Here is a 26309-nt window from a genome sequence, read left to right as displayed (position 1 = left end):
CTGTAATTTGAGTGGCATGAGCAGGGTCTGGGGCATGGTGGTGAAGAATGGGAGGATGAAGGCAGGTGATCTGCTCTGCTCCTGAACTGCATGGGTGAACTCCTTGACAGTTTTCTGTGCTGAGAGCTTTCAGAGGGGCTTGTAGCTATAGAGGAAAAGTTGGCAATAGCTCATTATTCTGGAAAAGCTGCCATTCCTGAAGTGTTGCATCTCTAGAGTGTGTATTGATTGCTGAGGAAACAGCCTTGTGGCCAGAGCAGTGTTAATAGCTTGGCTGCATTATCCTAACCTGTCCCAAGAGACCCCTGGGTTGTCTGACCATATTGGTTAATGCCATGGCACAGGTGGACTCCCTCGTTCTTGAGGGTCATGGTGTGGCTGTTGCTCCTCTCTTACTACTGTTCTGAGCTCCTAGCTGAGGTTCTCTCTGGGTGTTGAGCTGAGATGTAGCTGTCCTACTGCCCGCAGCTGGAGCGGTGGGGGAGCCTGTGCAGAGGCCCTTCACCTGGGCTATGACGATGTTGTGGAAAGGACTAGTCTCTTCCAGGAGCAACAAAATGTGTTGCTCAGCTCAGCTTGTCATCCTCTATCCTGGCTAGGTGATTGGGAAACGCGTCCCCCCCGATCAGCTGATGAGCCTCTTGTTGGCCATGTTTGAGGGGCTGGCAGACCCCGATAAGAACTGTTCCCGCGCAGCCACGGTCATGATTAACTCCCTGCTCAAGGAGCGTGGAAGCGTCCTGCAGGAAAAGGTAAGCTGCCGTTTGGCTTTGGCACTGCATCTGTGGTCCAAAAGTAGCCCTGGAGCTGCTTCCCTCTTTCTGCATATGTAGCCTCCCTGCTGCTGCTGACTGCCCTGTTCCACTTGCAGAGCTGACAGCCAGTTTGCTGGGGGCGATGGGCTTTTCCAGGACAGGCAAGGGTATCCCAGGAAGGTACAAGACCTTGGCACGTGTCATGCCCCCCAGTGCCAGCCTTCACCAGAAAAGGGAGGCATTTAACCCAGAGTAGTCCTTGCACTGGGGACTCTGTATCAAGCATTGCCGTTGGGTTTCTGGCCGGAGGAAAGCCAGCCCCAAAGCTGTTTGGGGCTGTTGCTCCTGACCTTCTTCGTTTCCCATGGGCATGTGTGCTCGCGCTCTGCTCCTCCGTCCAAGCAGTTCTGGAAGGCGGCTGCGTGGTAGGGAGGCGCCTGCTGCTGGCGAGGCCTACTCCGCTCTGGCTCTTGCGCGGGTTGAGGAGTTCAGAGAAGCTCACTTTACCAGAAGGGCTCAAGCTCCCTGTGAAACCTTTGCAAGCTCTGGGGGAATCCAGGGGTCCTGGCTGGGAAGCAGGTCTGAAAGCTTGTAGGGCTTAGAAGTGCTGGACACAGAAGGCTTTTTTGTCTAATCCACTACCTTTAGGGCTAAGCTCCCCCTTTCTCTTGCAGTAATTGGAAACACCAGGTCTCTAGCCACTCCTTGGGCTTTCTTTTGCACTAGAGCTTCTGCTAAAGTCCTGCTCACTACCTATTAGCCTCTATCCTACATGGGATTGCTCCAGCTTACATGACTCACCTTTTGGTCAGATCCAGTCCAGCCCAGATCCTGAAATCTGAACTGATGCTAAGCCTCGGAGTCCGTGGGGCAGACCTGAGCACAGCTGGGGACGGAGCTCTCTGCTGCTCTGCACTTAATCTCTGGAATTTGCTGCCAGGCCTGGTCTGTGCATGAACTTCCTATTTGTCTTAACATGCATTTTACAGCTTGCAGCGAGTGCTGAGGTGTCTCCCTGCGTTCAGCTCGAGTTCCTCCTAGGAACTTGCTTGCTGAGGTTCTTGCTAACTGTACTGATGTCAAGGCTGGGGTTTAGTGTGTGCCTTGCCAGGAGGCCATAGCACAGGGGTTAAATGTGTGTTGGTGGGTCCTTTTTGCCCTGGTAATACTCTGCAGTGTCATCCATCTCTTATGTGACAGAGTAGGGAGACTGGGGAGGAAGGATCCTTGAGTTCCAGAGAGGACTGTGACTCTGCATGTGTCCTGAGAGCATGGAGACTTCCCTCAGTCAGTAGGATCCTCTGCCCTGCTTGATGGTCTGCCAGTTCTGATGTTGCCTTTCCAAGCCCTGTTCAATGCCTGGGCTGTGACTGAGGAGAAGGAATACATATCTCCTGTCTGGAGGCAATGTGTGACCTTGGACTCGGGTGGAAGGTGACACCAAGTGGTTGGCATGCCCTGGCCCTCATCTGGCTGCTGCTGTCTCTTCTGCCCTCAGGTGCCTGACATCATGAGCATCATCCACAGCAAGCTGCAGGAGGTGGATGAGGAGCACGTCAGGAAAGCGGCCCAGCAGACCGTTTACATTCTGGCCTCCCAGCACAAGAGCGTGGTGGTGTCCAGCCTTCTAGGCAGCTCGTTGCCGTTTGATAGGTACCCGGCTTGCGCTGCCACGGCGACCCGGGGTGCGCACGTGCTCCGTCAGTGCCTGGGCTTCAAAGCAGCTTTCACTTAAGCTGCGGCTAATCTTCTGGCTCCTTATGCCAGTAATCAGACCCGGCTGGAATTTCCTTTGTGCGCTCAAGGATCAGCACGTCCACTTGCTGTTAGAGTTGCCTTCAGGGGAGCCTAGTAGCTGCTGGCAGGGCTTAGAGGGTGCTCGCAGTGAAGGAGCAAATCTGGCTCCTGGGAGCTGAGCGTGGCTGGGTGTTCCATGCTGCTTTATGGGAGAGGCCACCTACCCTAGAGCACTTGAAGTCATCACCAGCCCCAGGCTGAGACCTGAATAGGTGTTATTCTCGCCCGTATGCTGTAATTGCTGCTCCGTTCCCACCGAGAGGAAGGCAGGCTTTGAAACCATGCGGGTTTCTCTGGCTGTTGGCTGGCCTGGACAAGAGGGTAGCTGGGGAGCCCTGGGGCCTTGTGGCTGTGCAGGAAGCTTTGGGGACCACCTGCCAGCAGCTGCTTGGTGAGGATCACACAGGGGAGCCTGTGCTGCCAGCAGAGGCTGCAGTTGCTCAGTTGCAATATTCCCCGCCCTGGCCGCTGCGGTGCTGGCGTGAGCTGAGGATCTCCCGGCAGGGCTGGTCTCGTCTCCATAGGTTCCCTGCGCTCGCTCTGCCCAGCGGCGCCTGCGGCTGGGCGCTTGCCGCAGTTGGAGCAGAGCTGCTGGGCCAGGTGGCTCTTGTCCGGCTGTGACTCACTCCTCGCCTGTGTTTCTGTGCAGCGGATGATGTGACCCAGGTGTTCCCCAGCATGGGGAGGAGGGTGATGCTTGCTGCTCCTCAAGCAGAGGAGCCAGCAGCAAATTAATGACAGCAGCTGGTGCCAAAGCAGCAATCTCTTCTCTGTTCTCATCCAGCCACACGTGTACCATGTGGAGGTCCCTGGCCATGGAGCCACCCCTCACCTCGCAGATCTTGGAGCAGCTCCTGGAAAAGGTGAACAGGGACGTGCCCTACAAGGAGAGCAAATGCTTCCTCTTGGGGAGCAGTTCTGAGCGCGTCGCGACGCCTCTCCCTCTGGCGGTAAGTGTCACGGCGCAGGGCTGCGCGTCCCGGCGGCGGTGGGCTCCGAGCCGCCGCCGAAGATGCCGTTCCAGACACCTCCACCTGGAATGCTTTTTTCATTTCCTTGGCTCGGGGGCTTGTGCCAGGCATGGACTCTGGAAATAACGCATCGCTGTGTAATGCCTATTAGAGCTAATCCGCAGGCTCATAAAAAGCCTCTCAGGTGTCCATCCTCAAGGGAGACCACTTTGCATTTTATCCCTTCAGAAAAATAAACCCAGCTTGGCAGCTTTCTAAGCAGTAAAGCAGCTGTGAAAATTTCCTCCTCCTCTGAGGAACCAAATGCAGATGGTACAGAATCAGTCGCACCGAAAGCAAACACGCCTCCCCTCCCTGCTCTGTTTTTAACACCCTTGTATATTGTGCCGTGTAATTACGGCTTTTTAAATTGGCCGGAATAGGGCTCTGCAAACGCAGTGTACGTGTTGTCTTCCTGCCCATAAAACCTGAGCTCTTGGATCTGTTCTCCTTCTCCAGGTACAGGTTTCAAACCTTGCATTTCCCCACCTGGAAACATCCAGGTTTCCAGGGGAGCTGTGCTTTTAACAGCATCTGTAGCTCTGGTGGAGCTGCATTTGGGGTATGGTGAGGTTATACCGCAGCACACACGAACGCTTTGTTAGGCTCTGCATTGCAGGAGGGGGGAAAAAGCTCTGATCACCTCGCTAGCATTTGCTGGGTTATTTACTAACAGCGCTGAGCGTGGTGTGGGAGATCCCTGCCTAACCCGCTTCTCCCGCATGCTCTCTTCTCGCTCTCTCTCCAGGCCACATGTGCGCTGTATGAGATCATGTCTGCTCCCGAGTCTGGGGCAGCGGTGCTGGGACTCTACCCGCAGTTGTTTGTGACTCTCCTGCTGCGAGTCAGCTGCACCGTGGGTGTTCAGCTACCGAAGAACCTGCAGAGCCGGGAGAGGAGGAGCGCCGGCCCCGGCCCGGCCCCCCACAGCCTCGAGCCCTGCAGGTACGGGCTGCGGGCCCGCGGGCCGCCGGAGCCGATGTGGCTCTCCCACCTGCCATGTGGAACTCATTTTTGTTTTCCTAAACACTGCATTTGTGTAATCCTATGGCTGGGTAATAGCACACGGGCCATAACGTGTTAGGTATGAAGGCCTGACCTCTGCCGTGTGGTTAGGGCTCTGGCTTTTTCTACAGAACAAGAATCTCTAAATTGGGAAGCATTAAATCAGCCGCTTCTGCAGCCGCAGCTCTGATTTGCTTCTGAGCTCTGGCAGCCCGAGAGCCAGAGCCCTGCCGTATTGGGTTACGGCCGCGGCCTCCCAAAAAAGCCCCGCTGGCTTTCAGGAGCGGGTCTCTGCGCGGGGCCTGGAAGGACTGCCCGGGTGCATCGGAGGTGGATTAGGGTTTCGTTGGGGAGAGGAGGACGGGGAAGGAGATGGGTTGCTTTCTTGAAGAATAAGGAAGGGAGGCTGGAAAGAAGTTTCTTGGCTTCCCAGTGTCAAGGGCTGCAGCATGCCTCAGCCGCAGCGAATTACTGGCTGCTTGAGCAAACAAAACGGGGCCGGGCTGTTTTCCACCACGTGCAGATGGCAGTGCTAAGGCTTGTCCTCCTGCAGTGCTTTGGGCCTCCTGCAGTGCACTGAGGCACTGGCCAGGAGTCCCAGGATGGCCTGGTGGGAGGGCTCCGATCCTGACTGCGGTGTATGCCCTGAGCCCCACTCCCATGAAATGGGGCAATGGTCGTATCCGGTGCTTGGAGGGGTCCCATGACAGGCCAAAGGATGCCACAGCCATGCTCTAACGGTCAGCTTGACCGCAGCTGGATAGCTCTTGTCTAGCTGCAATGCTGTTGCAAGCTGCCCAGCCTCTGATCCTGGGGATGCTTCCAACTTGTTCTGCTGTAGTTTGGGTCCATTTGGCAGAGGACTGCTGCTGGGATGGACTGTGACCAGGCTGGGCTTTGCAGTGCTCCAGCGATATATGAATGCAAGGTTGCTTCTGGGGAGCTTGAGCTTTACTTTGAAATTAATTGTGTTGCCTGTAAGAAGCCTTCAACGAGCTCTTCCTTTACGAGCTGAGAGTACGTGCTTGCATCTGCGGTGCTAAGGGTCTTTGCAAGGTGGGACCTCCTTTCATGTGCGAGGAGCTCTTGCCAGCAGGGTGCTGGCGTGAGCTTGGCCAGGTAGTTCAGCTTCTCCTTCCCTTGGCTTCTGACCACATCATCCTGACTTGAGCAAAATCTTAACTATTTGGTTCCCTCCAGCCAGGACTGTACGCAACATTCATGTGTGCAAAGTAATAGAAGTATGCTAGTTCCACTGGACTTGGTGCAGGGCTATGGTTCATATTGCGAAGGACAGGCTGCGTGGGACTCGCATCCATGGGGGATCTACTTGCCAGCGCCATGCTGTGCCATCGGGGAGCTGCTCTACTCTGCCGAGGGGCTCTGCTTACGCTGGGCTGCATCTGTAGGCCAAATTCTCCTGGTCCTGGAGTGTGCCTTTTGAGTAGTTGCATCATGTGCCGATGTGCTGGGCATGCTGCCAGGTGGCATGCTGCCTGCTCAGGACACAGACAGCCTCCAAGCTGCCAGCCCAGGCAGCGTGAACACACAGCAGCTTTCTGAAAAGTGAATTCAAGTCCTGGCCTGTTCCTGAGATTGGCACTTCTTGATTTTAAAAGTGGTATTGTAAAAAGTCTGTGAAATGATTTCCTCTGCTGTTGCGAGAGCCCCTAAAACCCAGAAGGGCTAGTTGCTGAACCGAGGCAAGGGTCATTGCTGCTGCTGCTATATACTCCTCTGCTTGAGCCAAATGATCTGGCTCAAGAAGCCTAGTGGGTGTTCGCATTTGGTTTGGTTTGGAGGAGCACATATGTTGACTAATGCATACAGCCCCTCAGCTGTGTCGTCTGCAGAAAGTGGAGATGCTAAAAGGATCCCTGCAGGTGCCGCTTTCCCCTGGTGATGCAGGAGGGATGAGCGCACTGCTGCCCAGTCTGGGTGTGCAGGGTCCTTGTCCCAGGGCAGGTTGCCCTGTGTGTTGTCCTCAGCCTGCAAGCACAGGGCTGGTCAGCTTGCTGACCATTGCTACATGGATGTCAACCCATCGGCACTTCCAGCATGGCTAGCCGTGGTACTAGGAAGAGTGGGAAGTCCTGAAGCCACAGCCCACTCTAGCTGAGCTGGAGGACTCCTCCTGCCCCAGGCTTCAGCTAGTCGCCTCCTGAGAGCGTAATGTTGGGCTGTAATCCATGGCATGGTGGGACTGCCAGAACTCGGAGCCTGCGGAGGGCAATGCAAGCCCCATGTCCTACCTTGGAGAAAGAATGTCCCGGTATGATGTATGCAAGTCCCTAGTTCCTTGTAGGTACCAGACCTCTCCCAAAAGTTGGGTTTGTGTGAAGAGTTCTCTAACTCTTGTCTGGGCTCAATCCCTGTGTGTCTGCTAGGAGCCTGCCCATGCTGACCAGCACTAGACAGTTGCTCTATTCTCCTGTGCCTCTGGGCTATGTCTGAAACTCTTCTGTCTGTTGGAAAGAGCACCAGGACTTGTCCCTATAGCATCTGTAGACGGTGTGGTTGTAAGCATGATGCAAACAGCCCTGCTCTTGTGCCCCCCCCGGCTGGGGACTCCCATGGAGCTGTCCTGGGCTGCTGAGGGACACTGGTCATCGTGTCCATCCATGCCACTGTCTGGCTGTCAGTCCTCTGGATTTCCTGTCAGACAGGGCACCTTTTCTTGGGACACAGATCCGGGTGTCCCACAGAGCCAGCAGGTGCTCTACAGGCTTCAGCACTGCTTCTGCTGGCCAAGCAGAAGCAGCTTAGGAGTTTCCAGCTTACAAGTCATACTTACACTTGCCTTTTTTAAAGCGCCATAAAATTATGGGAATGTCAGGGTTAAACCCACGTCAGAGCGAGCAGTAGCAAGGTGCGGCCTTGGCTGTTGGCACAAGGGCTGTTTGGGGGGGGGGGATCCCTCCTCTGAAGCAGTTCCTGCTCAGCCACGTGCTTGCACATACCTATGAAGCCCATGGTTAGCTAAATGTCTAAAGATTCCCCTAGAGCTTTGACTGGCCTGTGGAGAAGAAGCCGTGCCCTGATTCTTGAGTTTTATCCTCTTGTGGGTTTTCAAACTTGTATTTTTACAGGCTATTATTAGTCTCAGGGAAAAAAAAAAAAAAAGGCTAGAGGAGCCCACAAAGACACCAAACAAAGTGGCAGCAAGTTAAAAGGGCTCTAGCATCACTTGACAGTTCATTTGTCAAATCCTAACTGTGAAGAAAGGCCGTTTCCTCGCACTGAGCGGAATGATTGGAATGGAGGCGTAGGACAAAGTGAGCAATACCCGCCGTCTGCCCAGACGTACCGTGGTGGGCCCCGTCTTCATCTCGGAAAGCTGCTGCTAATGCAGAGGGTAACTTTTCCAGCACGGAGATGTAATGAGTGGAAACAGGTTGTTATGCTGGATAGCAGGGCTGCTATCTGATTAGTATTTTATTTAGACCACATGTTAGAACAAAATTAAAAGAAACCCAACATGTTGATGCAGTGGGTTGGTTAGCACGGAGCTCAGCTCGCCTTGCTGCTGCCGCTTTTGTGCGCAGGGCTGACAGTGCTCACTGGCCAAACCTGTGACACTTGTCCTGTTCCCCTAGGGCATTTCTGCTGTGGTGGGGAGAGATGGCTTGGCCCAGATCCCCCTAACGGGAGCTCACACTTGTGCTTCCTTTGTGGCTTTGGGCTTGTGCACCCAGAACTGTCTGTTCTCTTAGCGCTTCTTCCTTAACAACCCCTGGAAGAGAGGCACGGTGAGATCGCAGCCAGATCCCTTACCATAACATGAGGAATACTTAAGAAAACTTGAAGCAACTGGTTGCCTCCCAGGGAAGGAGGCCTAGGAGCCAGAAAGTAGGGCTCTTCCTCCAAAAGCATCTGGATTCTGGACAGCATCAGGGACACAAAACCAGGGTGTGCTGCAGCATCTGTGGCCAGCAGCTCCTGCCCCAGTACTGGGGCCAGGCCAGTCTGCATGCCTCGTAGCGGTGGCCTGGACCCCAGACTGCGGGTGCTCAGCAGCAGCAAGGCCTTGGTTCATCCCGAGTGAATCTTCTGGGTGTGAGAGTCCCCAGATAGTGTCCCAGGAGATGACGTCCTTCCTGCCAGGAAATTCAGCGCAGTCGGCAGCTCCCACGACCAGAGCCGCGTGTCCTCAACACCCACCTCTTCAGTGGTGTCGACTCGAGTGGGAGCATCCTGGTGTCCGGCTGTTCCCGGGAAGGCAGCTCTGCCGAGCGGTGTCCCCAGGGGCTGGCACTCTCCCACCGGAGCTGGACGGGGCTGCCGGCTTCTCCCAGCCCGCCTGCACGCAGGGCTCGCTGGCTGCAGCGGCGCAGGTTGGGCTGGAGGGGCTTTCCCAGCTGGGCCAAAGCTAGAGCTGAGGACGTGAGGGAGCAGGAGCCGTCCGCGTGCAGGGCGCTCCGGAGCGGCTCTGCTTCGGAGACCGAGCCTGGGCCAAGTTACGCAGTGAGCAAAAGCAGGCTAGGTCTCGAGCGGTTCCCCCGTACGCAGCGAGCGATAGGGGCTGCGTCGTCGCCGCGCCTCGGGCTCCGCCGCGGCTCCACGCTCCTGCCTGCGTTGGGTTTCCTTACGCTGTTTCTCAAATCTCCACTTAATCTTGCAGGTGTTACTGCAAGGCAGCACTGCTGTCCTGGCTGCGCATCGCAGCCACGAGTACCCCGGTGATGTCACCGCTTATGCGGGAGCAGGAAGAGGGGTCGCGTCTCACTAGCTGCTTCCAAAAATGACTAGCCCTGATCGAAGGGACCGGGACAGCATATGGTTCTGCTCTGAGACGTGTCTGCCCTTGTGCACGGGTGCAGGCAGGTAGCTCGGTGTCCATGAAGTCATTGCTGATTGATGGAGAGGGAATTGTCTTTGCGTTTTTTTTCTGCACATTGGACAGAGATGTGAAATTCCAGCCTTGTCCCAGGAGCTGGTTACAATATCAAAGTAATTTCCTGTACGCGTTTTGAATTCTAAGTCTTCATGATATTTAAATGCCAAAGAGAGATGGTAAAGGTGAATATGATAGCTTGGCAGGAAAAGAGTTTGGAAGACACAAGCTTTTGTTGGAAAGGAAGGAAGTGTCTATAGGACACTGGAAAAAGCAAACCTTGTGAATGAGCAACTTGAACCATCTGTCTTGCAGGAATAGCCTCTGTTTATGCTGTGGCTAACCAGCTGTTTCACCCTCCTTAAAGGAGAGGAGAGCCTGGAGCTGCAGGCTGAGAGCTGAAACCTCTCAGGAGGTTTGGATGGAGCCGGTATCCCGCAGTTTGGGGTGCACAGAGAGGTGTGTGGGGCCCGGCTGGGGAGCCGGCTTGGCAAAGAGACACATCTGAGCTGGGGCTGGGGCTGTGGTGTTGCCCGTTGGACCTTGTCCTGCCTGCGCCATCCGCTTTACGGAGGGCAGATCTCGGCAAAGCCCTCTCGCTGAGATTCAGCAGGGTGCCCGCAGGGGTTTGATCAGCGATCCTGAGGTTGAAGTCCGTGCCCCTCCCAAGGGGGACAAGTGCCCTCGCTAGCCGGGACTGTGGCTGCCAGTGTGGGCTGAGCCGGCCTGGCCGCCAGTGCTGCTGGCCGGCCCTCTCCCAGCTGGCTCCCGGAAGGGCTTCGCACCACCAAACGGAGACCAGTGCGGTCCCAAACGCAGCAGCTTGTGTACGTGCTGATGCAAAAGTTGGGTGGCATGGCCAAAAGAAGGCCCGTGGGAAGCTCGTCAAGCCTTCATTAGTCTGGGTTCTACCAGCATCTGCTGAGAGGCTTTTTTGATGCTGTTTTCTTATGCTGCAGGAAAAAAAACACGCTTGGAGATCCTAGCGTGGCTTTGGGGGATTAAACTACTGGTGAATCTGTATGCAAGCAGAGTTTTGAGGGTTATGCAGATTCTCTGCTCTGCTGAAACATTAGCAGTCCTGATGGTCTGTGGATGGCTGTCGCGAGAGGATGGCCTCCGCTTTCCAGGAGTGGGAGTAAGATTCAGGTTAGGCTTTGGGAGGGGGCACTCCCTGGTCGCGAGGACAAGAAAAATGGGCACAGGCCGAGAGGCGCATAGATGTGTTTGGAGTAGAGACCATCGGCACAGCTCTGAAGAGTTCGGTGGTGCTGGACAGCCCTGCGCGGCGCCCTCGGGTGGTCGCAGAACCGAGCTGGATGGCTGTAGCTGGAAGGATTATGGAGCACCCAGATCTCCGAATGGACAGGCGTACGTGAAAGGTGCATCGTACGCTCCCACAGCACTGACTGCTTAATGAGTGAGAAGGCTGGATTCAGTTCCAGGCTGCGGGAAGGCATATTTGAGGTCAGAGACTAACCCTTTGCTATGTGTGAAAACCTCTCTGAATGAAGACTCTTGCATGTCATTTCACAATTTCTGCTGCAGCTTAAGAGAAGGAAACTACAGGTAGCTCAGAAGAGCTGTACAGGCTGCAGGAAAGACTGTCTCCATATGAAAACTCATTGAAAAGCTTTAAGATCTCTGTGACTTGACTCCAAAGAAGTGAAACGAGACTATTGCCCATGCCAGCAGATTGGCATGGGGGTGTGTGTGGAAGGATATTTCAGCCTAAGGTTTTCTTTAACTAGTCATTCTTTGTTGTCTTGTGACATTCCTAACGCAGGGATGCTTGAGGATGCCGACAGACCCTTTTCCAGCAAGGACTTTCTCAGAGTGGAGCGAACTAGCTCAGTAATCGTTCAGACTTCTGCTTTTTTCGGTTTCCGTGGCTGGTGGATGCAGCCAGCCAGCTCTGAGACACGTTCGTGTCTGTAGGCTTGTCTGTGTGGGTTTCAGCCTGCAGGTCCGGAGCTGTGAAGGGTGTTCAGCTGCTGTATGTCTCTTTGTTAGAGTAGCTTGGGATCAGCCACCTTCTGGCCAGGTTCCTGGAGGATGCGGCTGAAGGTGCCTGGGGGCTGACGCTGCAGAGAGGCAGCATGTCCCTGTCCTTGGAAAGCAGAGCTCCTGCCCAGCAGTGGTAATGGCTGTGCCAAGCAGGGCAGCAGAATGCTTCATCCTCTCGCTTGTCTCCTTTCCTCTCCTCTCTTTATGTGTTTGCCCTTGGAAGAAGCTCAGCTTTGGCCCTGAATGATGCTCTGCTTGTGCAAGTAGATCCTTGAGGCACTTGGCCTTGGAGGAAACCCAGCCAGGGTTTATTTTCCTTGCGTATACAGTGGGCCAGTGTTTATTTTCCATCATTAGTCTTGACTTTGGTAAAGGAGAGATCGTATATCCTTCATTAAGGAAAGCTTGGGGTTGTTGGGTCTTCTGCAGTCGTGGCTGCTGGAGCACGTGGTGGTGGCAGAGCCCCAGAAGCAGCCCTGGATGCCATAAGCTCCCAGAGCCTGTGCAAAAGGGGTGACTGTCCCTCCGAGTGCTGCTCCTTGTCACGGCAGCTTAATCTGCTTCTCCGGGAAGCCAAAATAGCAGGACCTCAAGTCATAAGCTTAAAGACCTTCACTTTGAGATGCTCTGAGTGGTGTTTTCTTCATGTGTGTGTGGCAAATACAGTCCTCTTGCTCGTATTGAAGCCTAAGATTTATCCATTACTAATATTTGTTTTGTTTTGACAGGGTAATGTATGTTTCCCATATGTTGCTCTGTGCTTGCAGCAAAATAATCCCTACCTATAAAATATTAATGCAAAAAAAACCTCCTTAAAGTAGTTCTGGACTTCTTTACTTTTCAGTCTATTGTCTTGGATCACTTTAACGGCAAATGTCACAGCGTAAATGGAAGTAGCAGTGAGTTACGGCTTTGTCTCACTCCCGCTAAAGCCCTTGCATAACTCATTCAGTCCTCAAGTACCCTAACGCCTCTGAACGCCCCCCTCTCCCGGCGCTCCCTTCGTGAGCGATTCCCTCTGATTTACTGCGGGGCGGAAGGCCGGACCCGCCGCGGGGCTGGCGGTGCCGCCGGCGGTGCTGCGCCGTGCCGTGCCGCGCCGTGCCGTGCCGTGCCGCGCCGCCGGCCTCACGGAGCCGTGCTTCTCTCCCCAGCTCTGCCGTGGGAACGCTGCAAGCCATGCTGGCCCGGGGCGGCAGCGAGGACGTGGCCCGGGCCGTGGGCAGCGCCGGAGGCTGGGAGCTGATGGCCAGCACCGAGCGGCACCACGACGGCGTCGCCGTGCTCGCCAGGTGAGGTGCTAGCGCCGGGCGCCGCTTCCCCGGGATCCGCTCCGGTGCCGGCAGGAGAGCCGTGGCGTCCCCGAGAGCCGCGGCGCGCCGAGGCTGCTGGCGGCTCTTGCTGGGTGGCCTCGAGCCTGGGTGACTAATCCCCGGCCTCGTGCTCCGCGGCGGGCTCACCCGAGGGCGGGAGCGGAGGGAAGCGCTCGTGTTACTCGTGCGACTGGCCCGCGGGCTTGCTGGTGGAGGGGCAGGAGCCCGGGCGGACGCGGAGCGGGGCGAGGCGCGTTGCTGGAGCGCGGTCAGGCCCCTGGTCGCTCGGACCTTCCAGAAAAGCGCCGTGGAAACCCTGCCGACGTGTGCCGGGCTCCCGCCCCTGCCCGGGGCGTCTCGGAGCGCGGCTTGCTGCCGGCAGCTCTTCGGGCACGGCGCGAAACCTCTGCGGCCGCGTCCAGGCGCTGCCGTCGCGCTCGCCCCTCTCCTCGAAGCGAGGCTGCGCGGTCTCCAGCCCAGACGCGCCTTCTGCCGCTGCTGGGGCGTCCCTGCTGCTGAGCAGGTGTTGCGCCGACGTCGATCCCTGCGGCGGCCGGCTGGGAGCTGCCCGCCCGTCCCGCGGCTGCCGCGCGTCCTCGTGCCGACGGCCCCGGGTCCGGTTCAGCACAGTCTGGTTCAGCTGGGGACTTTGCTTTCCCTCCACCCAGCACGCTTAATAGCTCTTGGACGGCTGCGGAGGAGACGACCGGTTTGGGATTTTCCAGCATTTGCAAAAATGCCTTATTGAACCTCCCAAACGCTTGAGAGCGTCTCGTCCAAAGCGAAGCCCGTCCCTCCTGGCCGCGGTCCGCGGGAGCAGGCTCCTTCCGGGGGCGCCTGCGCTCGCGGTGCCCCGCGCGCCGCCGGCCCCGGCGCAGGCGGCGGGAGAGCGGGGAGGGCAGGGGAGGAGGCCGCGCCGCGCCGTCGTTCTCGGCTTCCTCCCTTCCTCGTGGGTGAGCCGGCTCTCCCGCGCCGTCCGGGCTCGGCCCCCTGCTCGTGCGGGCGCCGCCGCGCTGCGACGCCAAACGGGGCTCGCGCCGCGCCGAGGGGAGGGAAGGGGCCGGGGCCGCGGAGGAGCAGAAGAGGCCGGGGCGCGGCGGCGGCGGCGTGGCGGGCGCGAGCGCCGCGGTGGTGCGGGGCGCCGGGTGCTGCCCCGGGCGCGCGGAGCCGGCGCGACGCCGCTGCCCCCGGGCGCCGCGGTGACGTGGGGCTGTTGCGTTCGCAGCGCGATGGCGCGGCACGCCGGCCCCAGGCTCCCCCTGATTGTGAAGAACCTCATCCCGGTGCTGAGCAGCGTCCTGGACAGCCAGCGGATCACCACCACGGCCTTCCTCGCGGAGGTGAGGCGGGCGAGCGGCGCGGGAGGGGGCCGCCTCGCCGGCCGGCTCCTCGACCCCGCGTTATCCCCGCGGGAGAGCGGCCGAGGCGCCGAGGGTTAAACCCGCGGCGGGGGCCTCACCTGCGGGCGCCCGGGGCGGCGCGGTCCTCCTCGGCTTCCCGGCCCTCTGGTAGAGGGATGGCAGAGGAGCGCTAGCACGAGTCCAACTCTTAACACATCACTGCGATGAGCCAGCAAGCCATAACTCTATCCTTACATACCACCTTAAAGAATGAAGTGACTCAAGTCCTTTCCTCCGGCGCGGGGCAGCGCCGGAGCCAGCAGACTGCAACACTATCTCTCCGTACATACCACCTTAAAGCCCTGGGCCACTCAAGTAGTTTTTGTTACATAAAGGAGCACCTTATGCCAACAATGCAGAACTATATCCCTGCTTATAAACCACCTTTTAAATTCTCAGCTGCTTAAGCAGCCTGGGATTAAGGCACTGTTTTTATTTTCTGTTTGGCTGGGGGAGCTGATGGCCCTGCTCTTGGATCCTGTCCCAGAATCTGCTTTAGTTTTGGAGTGTGGTTGGCTCTCTGCATCCTTAAAGGGTTTAAAATAGCAGCTTTGCCTCACCATGGAGCTGGAGGGGAAGGAAGCAAATGCCTGTGTCTCCCTCTCTCAAAACTGATGAGGTGAGAGCTCAGTCCCTTTTCTCTCGGCCGTGCCAGTGACGGAGATGACAGAGTGGAAGCGAGGCGGGGAACGGCCACTAGGCTCCAGCGAAGGGAACCTGCAGGAACCAGCCGCCCCGCGACGTCTGCGGCAGCCTTCTTGCAGCCGGCTCGGAGGCTCTGCGCCGTCCCGCGTGGCTCCCCGCGAGCCCGAGGGCCGCGTCGGGGCCCTGCCGGCGTCCGCGCGCAGGGCGCGCGACCGGGCAGCGCGGCCCCGCGGCTGGGCCGAGCTCTGCGCTCGGCCCGGGGCTCCCCGGTCGCGGGGTCCCTCTCGGCCTCGGGAGGGGCTGGGAGCGGGCGCCCGCGGGGAGGCCGTGGGACCGGCCCCTGCCTGGAGCTGCTCCCTGGGCAGCTCGCTAACCCGGGCGCCCCCCCAGAGCCGGGTCAGCGCCCAACCCTCTCTTGCGGGCGATCGACGGCCTTTCCGTGACGTGGAGCTCGGTCGGTTCGGGAGGAGCTGGGCTCCGCCGGGAGAGCGCGCGCCGTTCCTTGGAGCTCGTCCCGCTTCCGCACGCGGCTCTCCCGGCATCTCGGGGGCTCGGTTACGAGGGTCAGTGGGAGAGCAGCCCTGCAGCCCTCGGTTAGCCAGGTCTCCTGAAATAGCCTCCTTGAACTCGTGCCTAGCCAACTTCTCTAAGCGTGTCTCCGAGCGCTCCCGGGCTCCAAGCGAGCAGCTGCTTGCCAAAAGCTCTGGTTCTGCTGCTCCAAAGTCACTTGGGGATGTTCCCCGCGCAGGGGGCTCCAGGGGAGCGCTCGGTGCTGTGGGGGTGGTGGGATCTCTCTGCCCCAGACTGGTCTGTCGTCTGGAGAGCGCTCCTTTCCAGCGAGCCGCTGGCTGTGCCGCTGGGCCTCCCTGCAGACCAGGGGGATGCGCTTCGTGCCAGGGTCTCCCTCGGCGTCCCCCGGGCCTGGGCGCCTCGCTCCCTGGCGTGTCCTGGGGCCCCCTTGGCAGCTAGCCCCAACCGAGCTTGTGAAATAGCGGCCCAAGGAGGTGACGCCAAGCTGGCAGCAGAACAGAGCACGGCTTCTTGGTTGAAGAGTCAAGGTAACTGGCTTGGGGCTCGTAGGTGATAATACAGAAGCGAAAAGCCTGCAGAAGAGCACAGAGCACAGTCCTAGTCTGATCTCCAGTTGCTTTCATAGCTCTCCTAAACTCACCTGGAAGGGGATCTTGGGGGCCAGTGATCTACCTTCCATGTGGGTGCTGGCCTTCGCCCCAAAGCGAGAAGCTGTTGGGTTTCTCCTGCTGTTGGTGCTTGGCAGGGTTTCCTGCTGCTTTGTTGCTTGATTTTCTTGATTTACATATTACAAATTATTGCAGATTCCCCAGGCCTGAGTATGGGGTTAGGGAAATAAGGGTTGAGGGCTCCTCCACTCATGTCTCTGGATGATGTACAGGTAGAGCTGAGGAGCAAATCAAGTGCACCTTGTGCTCTTTCCATCTGTGAAAGAGCAACTGGAATGCATACGTATCTCCATCACGATTTGGGGCGCTGCCATCCTGTTGATGCCGAGGTTCTCTCCTGCTTTAGCTCCTTAATAGCAACGTGGTGAACGACCTGATCCTGCTGGAGACCATGATGGACAACATGACGAGCAGGCAGAAGGACCCCTGCATGTCGGTGCGCATGCTGGCGCTCCGAGGGCTGGGCAACATCTCCTCTGGGGCGCCAGAAAAGGTAAGAGCAGACTCCACGTTCCCCTGCCCCGAGCGAGTCCTTCCTGGGGCTGGTGTCCGGGGGGGAGGAGAGGAGTGCGTAACCCCTTGTGCTGCCATGTGTCGAAGATGGGCCAGATCTTCGGACGGGGCCGTCTGCTGCACTGTAGCTCTAGCGAAGGGACTCCCACGCATGATGGCATCTCAGAAACCAAGTCCCCGTCTGCACGTCTCCCTGTGCTGGTCGCTGGGGCCGGCAGGCGCTGCGAGATCGCTCTGGTTGGGATGTTTGACTGTTTTAAGCGATGCCTTTTATGACACCTGCTTTTAGAGCAAAGCACGGCGTCCTCCGGGGAGACGGGCCGGCCAAGATGAGCCGGGTCGCGCTTTGGGGGTCCGCGTGACGCACGTCAGGCTGCTGCTCTTTGCTCCCCCGTTGCTCTTGCACGTTTACCAGCTGATAAACGCTTCCTCCAGAGCTCAGCTCGGCGCGGCGGCTCCCACGCCGGCCGTGTGATTCAGGCAGCTGCCGCGGCCTTCCCTACCTGCTCGCTGATCGGCAGCCGCCCGGGGGCTCGGCGGGTGCTGCGCTCCGGCGCTCGGCCCGCGCCAAGCCCCAGGAAGGGGTCGTGGGCAGGTCAGCCGCGGGACAGACAATAAGCTACTGTGATCTGCCACTAAAATATAAGTAGCTACTAAAAATACCTTTCTGCTGGCGTAGCCTGGTCGGAGCCGCTGCTCTAACGGCATCCGGCGCTCTGGGCTGCGTGAGCCAAAGGGAGGCAAGAAACCAAGCGCCCCTTGGGGTGCGTGTGGCCGGCGAGGATGAGGAAGGGCTGAAGGCTGGCACGGCCGGCACGGAGAGGCACCAAGGGTGCCGGGATTCCCTGCGCCCCGGAGCCCTCCCTGCCCGGCGGGGGAGCTGCCGCCGGCCCCGCTCGAACCAGCCCCTCCATGCTCTGGACGGATGTGCCGGTGCCCCCGGCGCTGGTGCCCTGGCACGGCGTCTGCGCTGGGACCCGGTATTACGCTGAAGCGAGCCTGCCTGGAGGTTTCCGCTGGGAAATCCAGAGGGCAAACGAGAGTGGACGCGTGGGTGCTTTGCTGTGCTCCTGCTCGCTCTTCCCTTGCAGGTGAGGAAGCACGGGGCTAAACTCCTGGCCTCCATGGTCAACGGCATGGATGACAAGGACGATCCCCACAACCTGGTTGCGCTGGAGGCCATGTCCAGTCTCTACAAGCTCCTGGATCACGTGGAGGAGAGAGACATCCAGTCCATGCTCCTCCACATCGCAATCAGGATCCGGCCCTTCTTCGACAGCGTAAGGGGGAGTCTCGGCGAGGTGGAGCTAGCGTGGTGGTCAGCGTGTTAAATGCCTTGTCTGCAGTGAGCCGGAGCCTGCTCAATGGAGGGACGGGACCAGGAGCACAGGGCTCTTCTCGGCACAGCACAGCTCCTTCCTTGCCATGGCCACCACCACGGGGCTGAGCGGGAGGAGGTCCGGGCGCACGGCACTCGAGCCGATGTGCGCTGGGCTCCGAGCAGGGAGTTCAGAGCCAAGCACGGCACTGAGGGTGGACAACAAGATGACTGGGAAGCAGAGGGGCCCTTTGGGTGAATTTACACCACAAATGGAGCCTGCCCTCAGCCGCGGGGGTGTTGATGCTTCCTGGTGAAGGATTGTGCTGGAAACGTCTTGTTCCTCGCCTCTTCTGGGACTCCCCAGAGCAGCTGGGGACCCAGGTGTCCCAGGGGAGAGGTGTTGCAGGTTTGGGACTGGCAGCAGCATTTTCCCTTGCTGCTTTTGATGTCCTCAGGCCTTGGAAGAGGAGCAGGGAGGTGGGCAGCAGCAGCTGTGCCACGTGTGCCCCAGGCACAGGCAGGAGGTACTCAGTGTGGACCAGCAGCCCATCCCTCCTGACGGCTCCTTGTCCCCTCCACTTGCAGGAGCAGCCCGACCTCCGCAAGTCGTCTATCGTGCTCTTTGGCCAGCTGACTAAATTCAGCGAAGACAACTGTGAAGTCTTCTTCGAGCAGATCCTTAACGGGCTGGTGACGCTGCTGCTCCATCTTCAGGACCCAAAGCCAGAGGTGGTCAAAGTAAGTGCCTTGTTGGCAACTGCTGGCCGATGGCATCCTGCCCCATGCTGGCTGGCAGGTACCAGGATCCTTCACCGTGGCTGGAGCAACCTGCCTCGGGGAGGCTGTCGGATGTGGAGCTCTCAGATGTGTGCTGCAGCCTCCCCCTCCCTGTGCTGCAGGCCTGCAAGTTTGCCCTGCGCATGTGCGGCCCCAACATGGGCTGCGAGGGGCTCTGCGACATGTTCCTGAACCACCTGCAGGAGGACAGGAGCCTGCACTACGGGGAGTTCATGAACAACGTCTGTAAGCACCTGGTGAGTGGTGGGAGAGCCCCCTGGCAGTGGGGCCGGCTCCTCGCTGGCCACCGGCTCTGTCCGCAGGGACGTCCAGGTCCTGCCTGGTGCCTTTGTATTCTCGTGGAGCTGTTTGCTGTGGGCCCAGTTATGTTCCTGGGATAACGCGCAGCCCTCCCAGGACCTCTGTGTTTCTGGGCAGCGGTGCTGGTGCTGCAGGCAGCTGGTCTTGGATCCTTGGTGATCTCCTCTGCTTTCCCTCCTAGATGCAGAGCTACCCAGAGATGCTGAATCGCCTGATTTCGACCAACCTGTTCTACTTCAAGAGCAGCTGGGTTGACATCAGAGCAGCTGCGCCCATGTTCATTGGTAAGGCTGCTCCCGAGACCCTCCTTGCATTCAGCATGGGCCTCCTTCTCGCAGAAGCTCCTGTGCGTGACCGTTCGTGCTGTCCTGGGAGGGCCTGGCAGTCCCAGCTCGTCTGGTGCCTTGATACCCTGCAAAGCTGCATCTTGCTCTGCCCTGACTTGGGGACAAGAGTGCCTGTGATGTGCCCGGGTGGTGCCACGACCACAGGAACTTTTTGGCAGCTGTTTGCCTCTAATGCTCACTCAACTCATGGCACCTGCCACGACTAGTTTAGATGGAAGCACGTGGCTGGGTCTAGCCATGGTCTGGGTGACAGCCTCCCACAGGCAACTCACATGCAGATCTGCTGTTTTGCAGAAATAGGGGCCTGCGTCAGATTTGCTATTAATGTTTTGTAAGCAACAAGTCTTAGGAGCTGCAGCAGGGAGAAAACCTGCCCCTCCTGCCCTCCTGGTAGAGGTCTCCTCAGGGCACACATTGCACAGGGTGCTGTGTGCACAACACGTGTGATGCTCCGCCGTGAGCTGTGCTGCAGGGTTTCCATGGACACTCCGCGCAACATGCTAATGGCACGGATGAGTGACTTGGCACCCAGAGTGCCTCTGTTGCCTCTTTCCTCGGATTTAGGGATTCTCAGTGGGATCCAGACCAAGCCCTGACTCTGAAATTCTTCCTCAGGCTTTCTTGTTCTGCACGTGGATGAAGACCACTGTCAGCAAGTGGACCTGGACCAACTCATTTCCTGTGAGTAGGAGTCGTTCCCTGCTGCCTGCTTCCAGGAGCAGTGGGCTCAGAGCCGGGCGGCCGGGCCGCGCTGCGCCGCCAGGCCCAGGGCTCGACGGAGGGGCCGGGGGCAAGTGAGCCGCTGGGAGGCGAGCGACCCGCGCTCGCGGGGCTTCCCGGGACTGCTGGGCCTGCCCGGCGCTGCCGGCGGCGGGAGCAGAGCTGTGCACGGCGCTGCCGGTGGTGGGGGCGCGGGGGGCTGCGGCGCTGCCTGCAGCATGGGCTTTGGGGTGCGTGGTGCTGCCGGCAGTGAGGGCTCGGGGGGGCTGCGCCGCTACCCCCCGGGGCTCTTGCAGCCTGAGAAACGGGACCAGCCTCTGCCCGCCGGAGCCAAGCCCGGGCCCGGCCGGGACCGCGAGCTGCCTGCGGCAGGCGCCGGGCTCTGCTGCGCGAGCCCAGTAACAGCGACGGGGGCACGAGCTTCTGCGCCTGGCCCCAGTGCGGGGGGCAGAGGGGCCTGGGGAAGGCCCCCAGCCCGGCCCAGGCCTTTCCTCGCCGGGGCTGGGGGGGGCTCTGCCCGCAGAGCCTCGAGCGCCGCCGGGCAGCACCGGCCCGGCCGCGCTTCCAGCCTCGTCCGCGGCCGGCGGCGCCTGCCCGGGGCTCGCCGGCATTTGCAGTGGCTTAGCGTAAGCGGAGGGGCCTTGCAGCGCCCGTTTGTAATGCGTTAGCTGTTAAAAGGCAGAGCTAAGGCTCGTTATGAGTGGCTAATAAAAAGTCAGATTGAAGCTGGTGGCATTCTGGAGCAGAGTTAAGTAATTTTCCTGGATTTCAGGGATTTTTTCCCTGTCACTAGTGACCTCATAGTATATAGTAATGCATGGAAACTTTTGGATTGTTCCAAGAGAGCTTAAAAAACACTAAAAAAGGAAAAACTATCTTTCCGTTGGCTCCCCGAGCCCTTCCAGAAGAAAGAGGCCTGTCTGTTTGAAACAAGTGAAAGATAATCTGCGTGCGTGTGAGTAATGGCTGGAGGCAGCGGCCGCGCTGGGCTGCGCGCGCGTCCCGCGGTGAGGGGATGAGCCGAGCGGGCTCCACGGGCCCGGGGGCTGCGCCCGGGCGCCGAGGGGCTGCGCGGGGCTGTGCTCCGGCGTGGCGTAAACAAGCTACTGGGAAAATATTATTATTCTTTCTACTGCTAGGAAAAACTACCTGGACTGTTTTCTCACACCCGGGCGCGGGTCCAAGCGGTAGGAAACAGAGCTGATAGAGGAGGCTTGGCCCCGCGAGCGGCTGCGCAGCCGGGCCGGCCCCCGGGCGCCCGCGGCGCCGGCCCCAGCGCTCTGCTCTCCCCTTGCAGCTCTCAACCTGCTGCTGAAGGACCCGGCGCCCGCCGTGCGCGCGAAGGTGGCGGAGACGCTGGGCCGCCTCGTCCGCCTCCTCTGAGCCGCTCCGACCCGCTCCTCGCCGCCCTGCCCCGGCGCCGCCACCTCGTCCCTCCCGCTCTGCCGCCCCCCTGCCCCGCCGAGGGACGGGGACCGCGGCAGGGACCTGCCGGCCGCGGGGCTGGGGGCTGCGGCGCCCGCGCTGCCCCTCTGCCTCCAGCCCTCACCCCCGCTGCTGCCTGGGGTCGCTGCATGCGGGGCGCCGAGGCCCCGGGCGCTGCTCGTGAACGTGACTATCCTCTGCCCCCAGGGACTGTACATAAACTATTTTTAAATAAAGCTCTTTGCTCTTCACCGCTCGGTGCTGCAGGAGTCTCACAGGGGAGCGAAGCTCATGGCCTGATCCCCTGCTGTCCCGCGGGGAAGCTGCCTTGCCGTCAGCCTCCCTGGGCTGCGCTGCACCCGTGCCAGCTGCCTCCTGGTAGTCAGCTGGAGCCTTGGTCTATCAGTAGGGCTCAGAGTGAACGAGCTGGGAGGGAAGCGCTGCTTTTTTGCCCCTTAGCTGCGTGCCCTGTGCTGCGGGGGGCTGCTTGGTGTGATGGTGCCCGCAGGCGCTGCCGCACACTCGGGCCCCAGCGCTGGGCGGCTGCCGCGCTGTTTCCGTTGCCGCTGCACATTCCTGCAGCCCTACCTGCTCCCCGCGCGGCGCAAGCCCCGAATACCTTGCGGCTGCTGCAGCCTCTCGGCCCTGGCGGCGGCGGCAGGATTCCTGGGATTGCTGGGCAGGGAGTCAGGCTGCGCCCGGGCTGGGGCCGCGCCAGCCCCCCGCGCCGCCAGCCTGCGGGGGGGCCGCGGAGCCGGCCTCGCGCCGCTCGCCGAGCTGCGCTTCGCCGTGCCGCGCCGGCCCCGCCGGGGAGGCGTTTCCAGGGGCTCCGGCTCCCCGGGCAGGAGCCGCTCTGCCCTCGCTCCCGGCTCGCTGCGCCGGGACGGCGGCTCGCTGGGGGGTGGCAGGGACCTGGGGTCTGAGATCCGGCCGGCACCGCAGGGCTGGGGGCGCCTGGGGCTCCCCAGGGTGCTGCAGAGCGACCGGCGCCCTGGGCCAGGGAGCAGCCTGGGTTCCCCCCCCCCCCACCAGCAGCTTCACGTGCCGGGACGGGATCAGTTCCAGCAGCCGGCCTGGCCCCCGGCCAGCCCTGAGCTCACGCGCGGGATGAGCTCACGGTGGCTGTTGGGCCGCAGGGTGCGGAGGGCAGCGCGCGGGGCCCTGGCAGCTCCCGGGGCCGGGGGGGACCCTGGGCCGAGGCGCTGCGGAGGCAGAGCCTGCGCGGGAGGGCGCTGGCGAACGCGCCAGCCCCGCGAGTGCAGACGGTGCGGGAGCAGCTCGAGGGCGTGCGGGGACAGGCTGGAGACCCTGCGGAGGGCCGAGGGCGTCCCCTCCGCCCCCGCAGCCCCGTCCATCCCCGCCCCCCACCCCGTCTCCGAGCCCCATCCTCCCTCCCCTCCAGCCGGGAGCCTGCCTGGGCCGGGCCGTGCACGGCGCTCGGGGCCCAGCCTCAGCTGCAGCCTTCCGGCGGCCCCGCGAGGGTCTAGCGAGTCCACGCGGCCCCCGGGCGCCAGTCGGGCCCCAGCTGTGGCTCAGCTGGCAGTGCAGGACGAAGCGATGCAGCCCCAGGACTGTATCCCAAAGAGTTTAATGAGCGACTGAATCCCCAGGAGTCCGTGCACAGGCCCTGCTGGAGGTGCTGCGGCCACAGCGCGGCGGGGCCGGGGCTGCCCCTCGCCCGCGGCAGCCTGTGGCAGGGCACCGGTGCCGGGCGGCAGCTACGTGAAGAGTCGGACCGTGCCGTCCGCGCCCGACGAGAAGACCCAGGGCTGGGTGGGATGGAAGAGCACGTCGAGGACGCCCAGGTCCCACGTGAGCGCGTGGCCCTTGAGCACCTTCACGGGCACCAGCAGCGGGTTCTGCAGCAGGTCGCTGTGTTGGAGAAGAGCAGTCAGAGCAGGGCTTTAGCCCCCCCCCCCCCAGGGTGCTCCAACAGAGTCAGCGATGCCCCCACCAGCGCTGGCACCCCTCCGGACGCGTGGGGCAGCACACCGCCTCCCTCCTCCAGCAGCCCTCCAGGGGCAGCACACGCTGTGCCCTGCCCGAGGACGGGGCACCGGGCTACAAACCCCTGCGAATCCCCCCCCCCCAACGTACCTGTACACCATGCCGTGGCACACGATGACGCTGCCGTCGTCGGAGCCCGAGGCGAAGAGCGGGTAGTGCTTGTGGAAGGCCACGCTCCTCAGCGCCTTCTTGTGATGCCTGCGAAGACCACGGGCTGTCACGGGCCGGGGAGGACGCCCGCCCTGCGGCCGCGCCGTGCCTGCGGCAGCCGACGCAGCTGCAAGCACCTGTGCACGGGAGGACGGGGGCAACTGGGGCAGACTGGGACCTTCTGTGGGCAGTGCTCAAAGCAGCCTAGCACCCGCCAGCACCCGGCCTGTGCTCACTGTCCTCCCACCCCAGCTTGCACAGGACCTGCAAGGCGCCAACGTGCTGGGGCAGGGACGGCTGCTCCTGGGACCACCCGACACGATCTGTCTGGGCCTTCCCCTGCAGCCAGGTCCCTGGAGAGGGACTATCCCTGGGAACAGGCCCTGGGGAGCTCTGGGGCTGTGGGGCACAGCTAACTGGGAGGCCCTGCACGCAGGGAGCCTCCCTGCAGGGCTCTGCTCCGGCAGCGAGCACGATGCCAGCCCGGCTCGGGGGCTCACCGCAGCAGCTGGTAGGGTCTCGTGGAGAGGTCCAAGTCGAACCAGGCCAGCTTGCTGTCATAGCTGCCACAGATGATGTTGTCACCTGTGAGAGGGAACAGGGTGTCACCAGCATACTCGCACGATGTCCTGCCAGCACCAGGCTCTCCCAGGCCCTGGCTGCACCTCCGAGGGCCTGGGCTGAGTGGGATGCTTCATCCCAGCTTGCTGGGTCACCCTGAGTCTGCCACCTCCCTGGAGGTGCAGGGTCATGGCTGAGCATGCCTGAGCAGGTACAGCTTGAAGGAGAGGGGTGAAGCAAGGCCAGGCAGCTCCTTGGGAGAGCACACAGGCCACGTACCTCCAGGGTGGATGGCCATACTGGACACCCACTTGCAATTCGTCATCAGCTTCTTGGTGAGCTCCTGCTTGAGGAGGTTGTAGACGCGGACATAGCGCTGCGTGGCCACGAAGAAGTAAGGCCGGATGGGGTGGAAGAGCACACACTGCACCAGCCCCTTGCTCTTGCGGAAGGGGTTCTGGCTCCAGCGCTTGCTGGTCTGGTGGATCAGCACTTGCATGTTGCTGTTGTCAGCCAGGACGCTGGCGAAGTAGTCGCCTTTGCCGTGCCAGGTCACCTGCTTCACAGGCTGCAGGGAGCAGGGTAGGAGACGGTCACGGCCAGCCGGGGCCCCGTTCCCGGGGGACCAGCTCCCAGCACCTGCAGACCCACGGGGTAGGGATGGCCCTCACCTTCCCCAGGGAACCACCCGCCCAAGCACTCGCTTTCCGAGCGGCTCCCTGTGAGGCTGCCCCATCCGTACCCGGCTATGCTGGACAACCAGCCGGATGCCCTTGCTGTGCTCCTCAGTGGTGGCTGTGACCCACTGGACGGGCTGCACCCGCTCCTCCTCCGGCGCCACGTAGGACTCGAGCAGCTGGTCGGTGGCCCCGTAGAGCAGCTTGTCCCCCAGGCTGGGGTTCACCAGCAGCACTGACTGCTCCCTGCAGCAGGGGAGCGTGCACGCATCAGGGCCGGGGCAGACACATGACCGCCGCCTCGACAAGTCCTGCGAAGTCACGGGATGGCCCCAGCGCAGGGCCAGGGCAGCAGGGGCATGCGGGAATCTGCAAGCCCACTGGGCCACTCCACAGGCCAGGAGCCCTCAGGCTGGAAAAGCGCCAGGTGAGGGAGGACATTGTGGTGCTCTGCTATAGCCTGAAAGTACCTGGCCAGGATGGTGGGAACTGACTGATCCCTCCTCAGCAAGAGTGAGGCCCATCAAGTGGCATGGAAGGTAAGGTCATGCCACTCAGAGCTGGCTCTGCTCACAGCAGGCCGTGTGGAAGGCCTCACTGCAGGGGCCATGCGTTACAGATGTGCCATGGCTGCTGGATAGACTCTCGAAGTGGAAATCCAGCAACCCCGGCAGCTCAGGAAGCTCCTGAGATGCTGCCGGCTGGAGGATGGTGACTATTAAGCAGGTCACTCACACAGCGATGGCCACCAGGCAGCTGGTGGGGTTGGGGTTCCAGGCGACGCTCTTCACCACGCCGGCCACGGGAAGGGTTTTCATGCAGCGAGCCGTGCTCACCTCCCAGAAGCGCACCGTGCAGTCATCGGAGCCTGCAGGACAGGACGCGATGGGCCTGGGCCAGGGTCTGCGTGACTCACCCCAAGGGCTCTGCCACCGCAGGTCAGCACGGCCCCCCGCTCGCTGCCTCGGGAGAGGAACATCCCGAGCTGCAAGAGGGATGCAGCAGGCTCCAAGGCCCGCGGTCCCCTGCCCAACGCAGGCCTCGGCACCTGGCTCCCGGCACAGCTGCTGTGCTGGCAGCGTGCCCGCCCCGGCCCCGGCCCCGGCACGGCCCAGCGAGCGCAGAAAGCGCAGACCAGGCTCCCGTCCCGGGCAGGTCTTTCCGCCCGCCAGCGCGCAGGCAGCCGCAGAGGTGCTGGTGGCGGAAGAAGCAGGTAACGCGCAGCGCGCACGTGTCCCTGCAGGTCGGGTTATTTTTAACGCCTGATCTCAGCCACTTTCCCAGCCGCGGGCCAGGAATTCCACGTTGTGCAATGGGCTGACAACGCGGGCCACCGGGAGCTGGCAGCCTGGAAACTCGAGCACTATAAAAAGCACATGTGCCTTGTGGGCTATTAAACTGCCATCTGCTCTCAATCTCCAGCCTCCGGCTGGCTGCTCAGGGCTGCTCCCTTCGCTCTCCAGCCTCACTTTCTCCACTGCTGAGTGGCGGGAGAGACGCAGGCTCCTGGGTGGGGTCCCGAAGG

The 26309-nt window shown here is 60.8% G+C and overlaps 2 protein-coding genes across 5 annotated transcripts in view; one reads left to right on the top strand and one right to left on the bottom strand.

Moving 5' to 3' along the window:
• The window catches only part of MROH1 (maestro heat like repeat family member 1), a 61155-nt gene extending 39515 nt beyond the window's left edge, over positions 1 to 21640 (top strand). For both annotated transcript variants that reach the window (XM_062570730.1, XM_062570729.1), the window contains 13 exons: positions 600 to 752; positions 2254 to 2408; positions 3337 to 3502; positions 4311 to 4507; positions 12563 to 12700; positions 13947 to 14061; positions 16312 to 16458; positions 17570 to 17758; positions 18385 to 18537; positions 18699 to 18833; positions 19079 to 19181; positions 19860 to 19925; positions 21262 to 21640. In XM_062570730.1, the coding sequence (XP_062426714.1) occupies positions 600 to 752; positions 2254 to 2408; positions 3337 to 3502; positions 4311 to 4507; positions 12563 to 12700; positions 13947 to 14061; positions 16312 to 16458; positions 17570 to 17758; positions 18385 to 18537; positions 18699 to 18833; positions 19079 to 19181; positions 19860 to 19925; positions 21262 to 21347 (1803 nt within the window). In that variant the 3' untranslated portion in view covers positions 21348 to 21640. The remainder of the gene's footprint in view (positions 1 to 599; positions 753 to 2253; positions 2409 to 3336; positions 3503 to 4310; positions 4508 to 12562; positions 12701 to 13946; positions 14062 to 16311; positions 16459 to 17569; positions 17759 to 18384; positions 18538 to 18698; positions 18834 to 19078; positions 19182 to 19859; positions 19926 to 21261) is intronic.
• Positions 21641 to 22961: 1321 nt separating this feature from the next.
• The window catches only part of BOP1 (BOP1 ribosomal biogenesis factor), a 65648-nt gene continuing 62300 nt past the window's right edge, over positions 22962 to 26309 (bottom strand). For 2 of the 3 annotated variants that reach the window (XM_062570736.1, XM_062570737.1), the window contains exons 11-16: positions 25520 to 25652; positions 24850 to 25030; positions 24387 to 24675; positions 24047 to 24131; positions 23487 to 23594; positions 22962 to 23261 (exon numbers count right to left, since the gene is read on the bottom strand). In XM_062570736.1, coding sequence (XP_062426720.1) covers positions 23108 to 23261; positions 23487 to 23594; positions 24047 to 24131; positions 24387 to 24675; positions 24850 to 25030; positions 25520 to 25652 — 950 coding nt within the window. In that variant the 3' untranslated portion in view covers positions 22962 to 23107. The remainder of the gene's footprint in view (positions 23262 to 23486; positions 23595 to 24046; positions 24132 to 24386; positions 24676 to 24849; positions 25031 to 25519; positions 25653 to 26309) is intronic. The other variant, XM_062570738.1, reaches the window with a different exon arrangement.

Source organism: Rhea pennata, chromosome 2 (assembly GCF_028389875.1).
Source record: "Rhea pennata isolate bPtePen1 chromosome 2, bPtePen1.pri, whole genome shotgun sequence".
In the NCBI taxonomy this organism is placed as follows: domain Eukaryota; kingdom Metazoa; phylum Chordata; class Aves; order Rheiformes; family Rheidae; genus Rhea; species Rhea pennata.
This window is presented reverse-complemented; position numbering and strand designations above follow the sequence as displayed.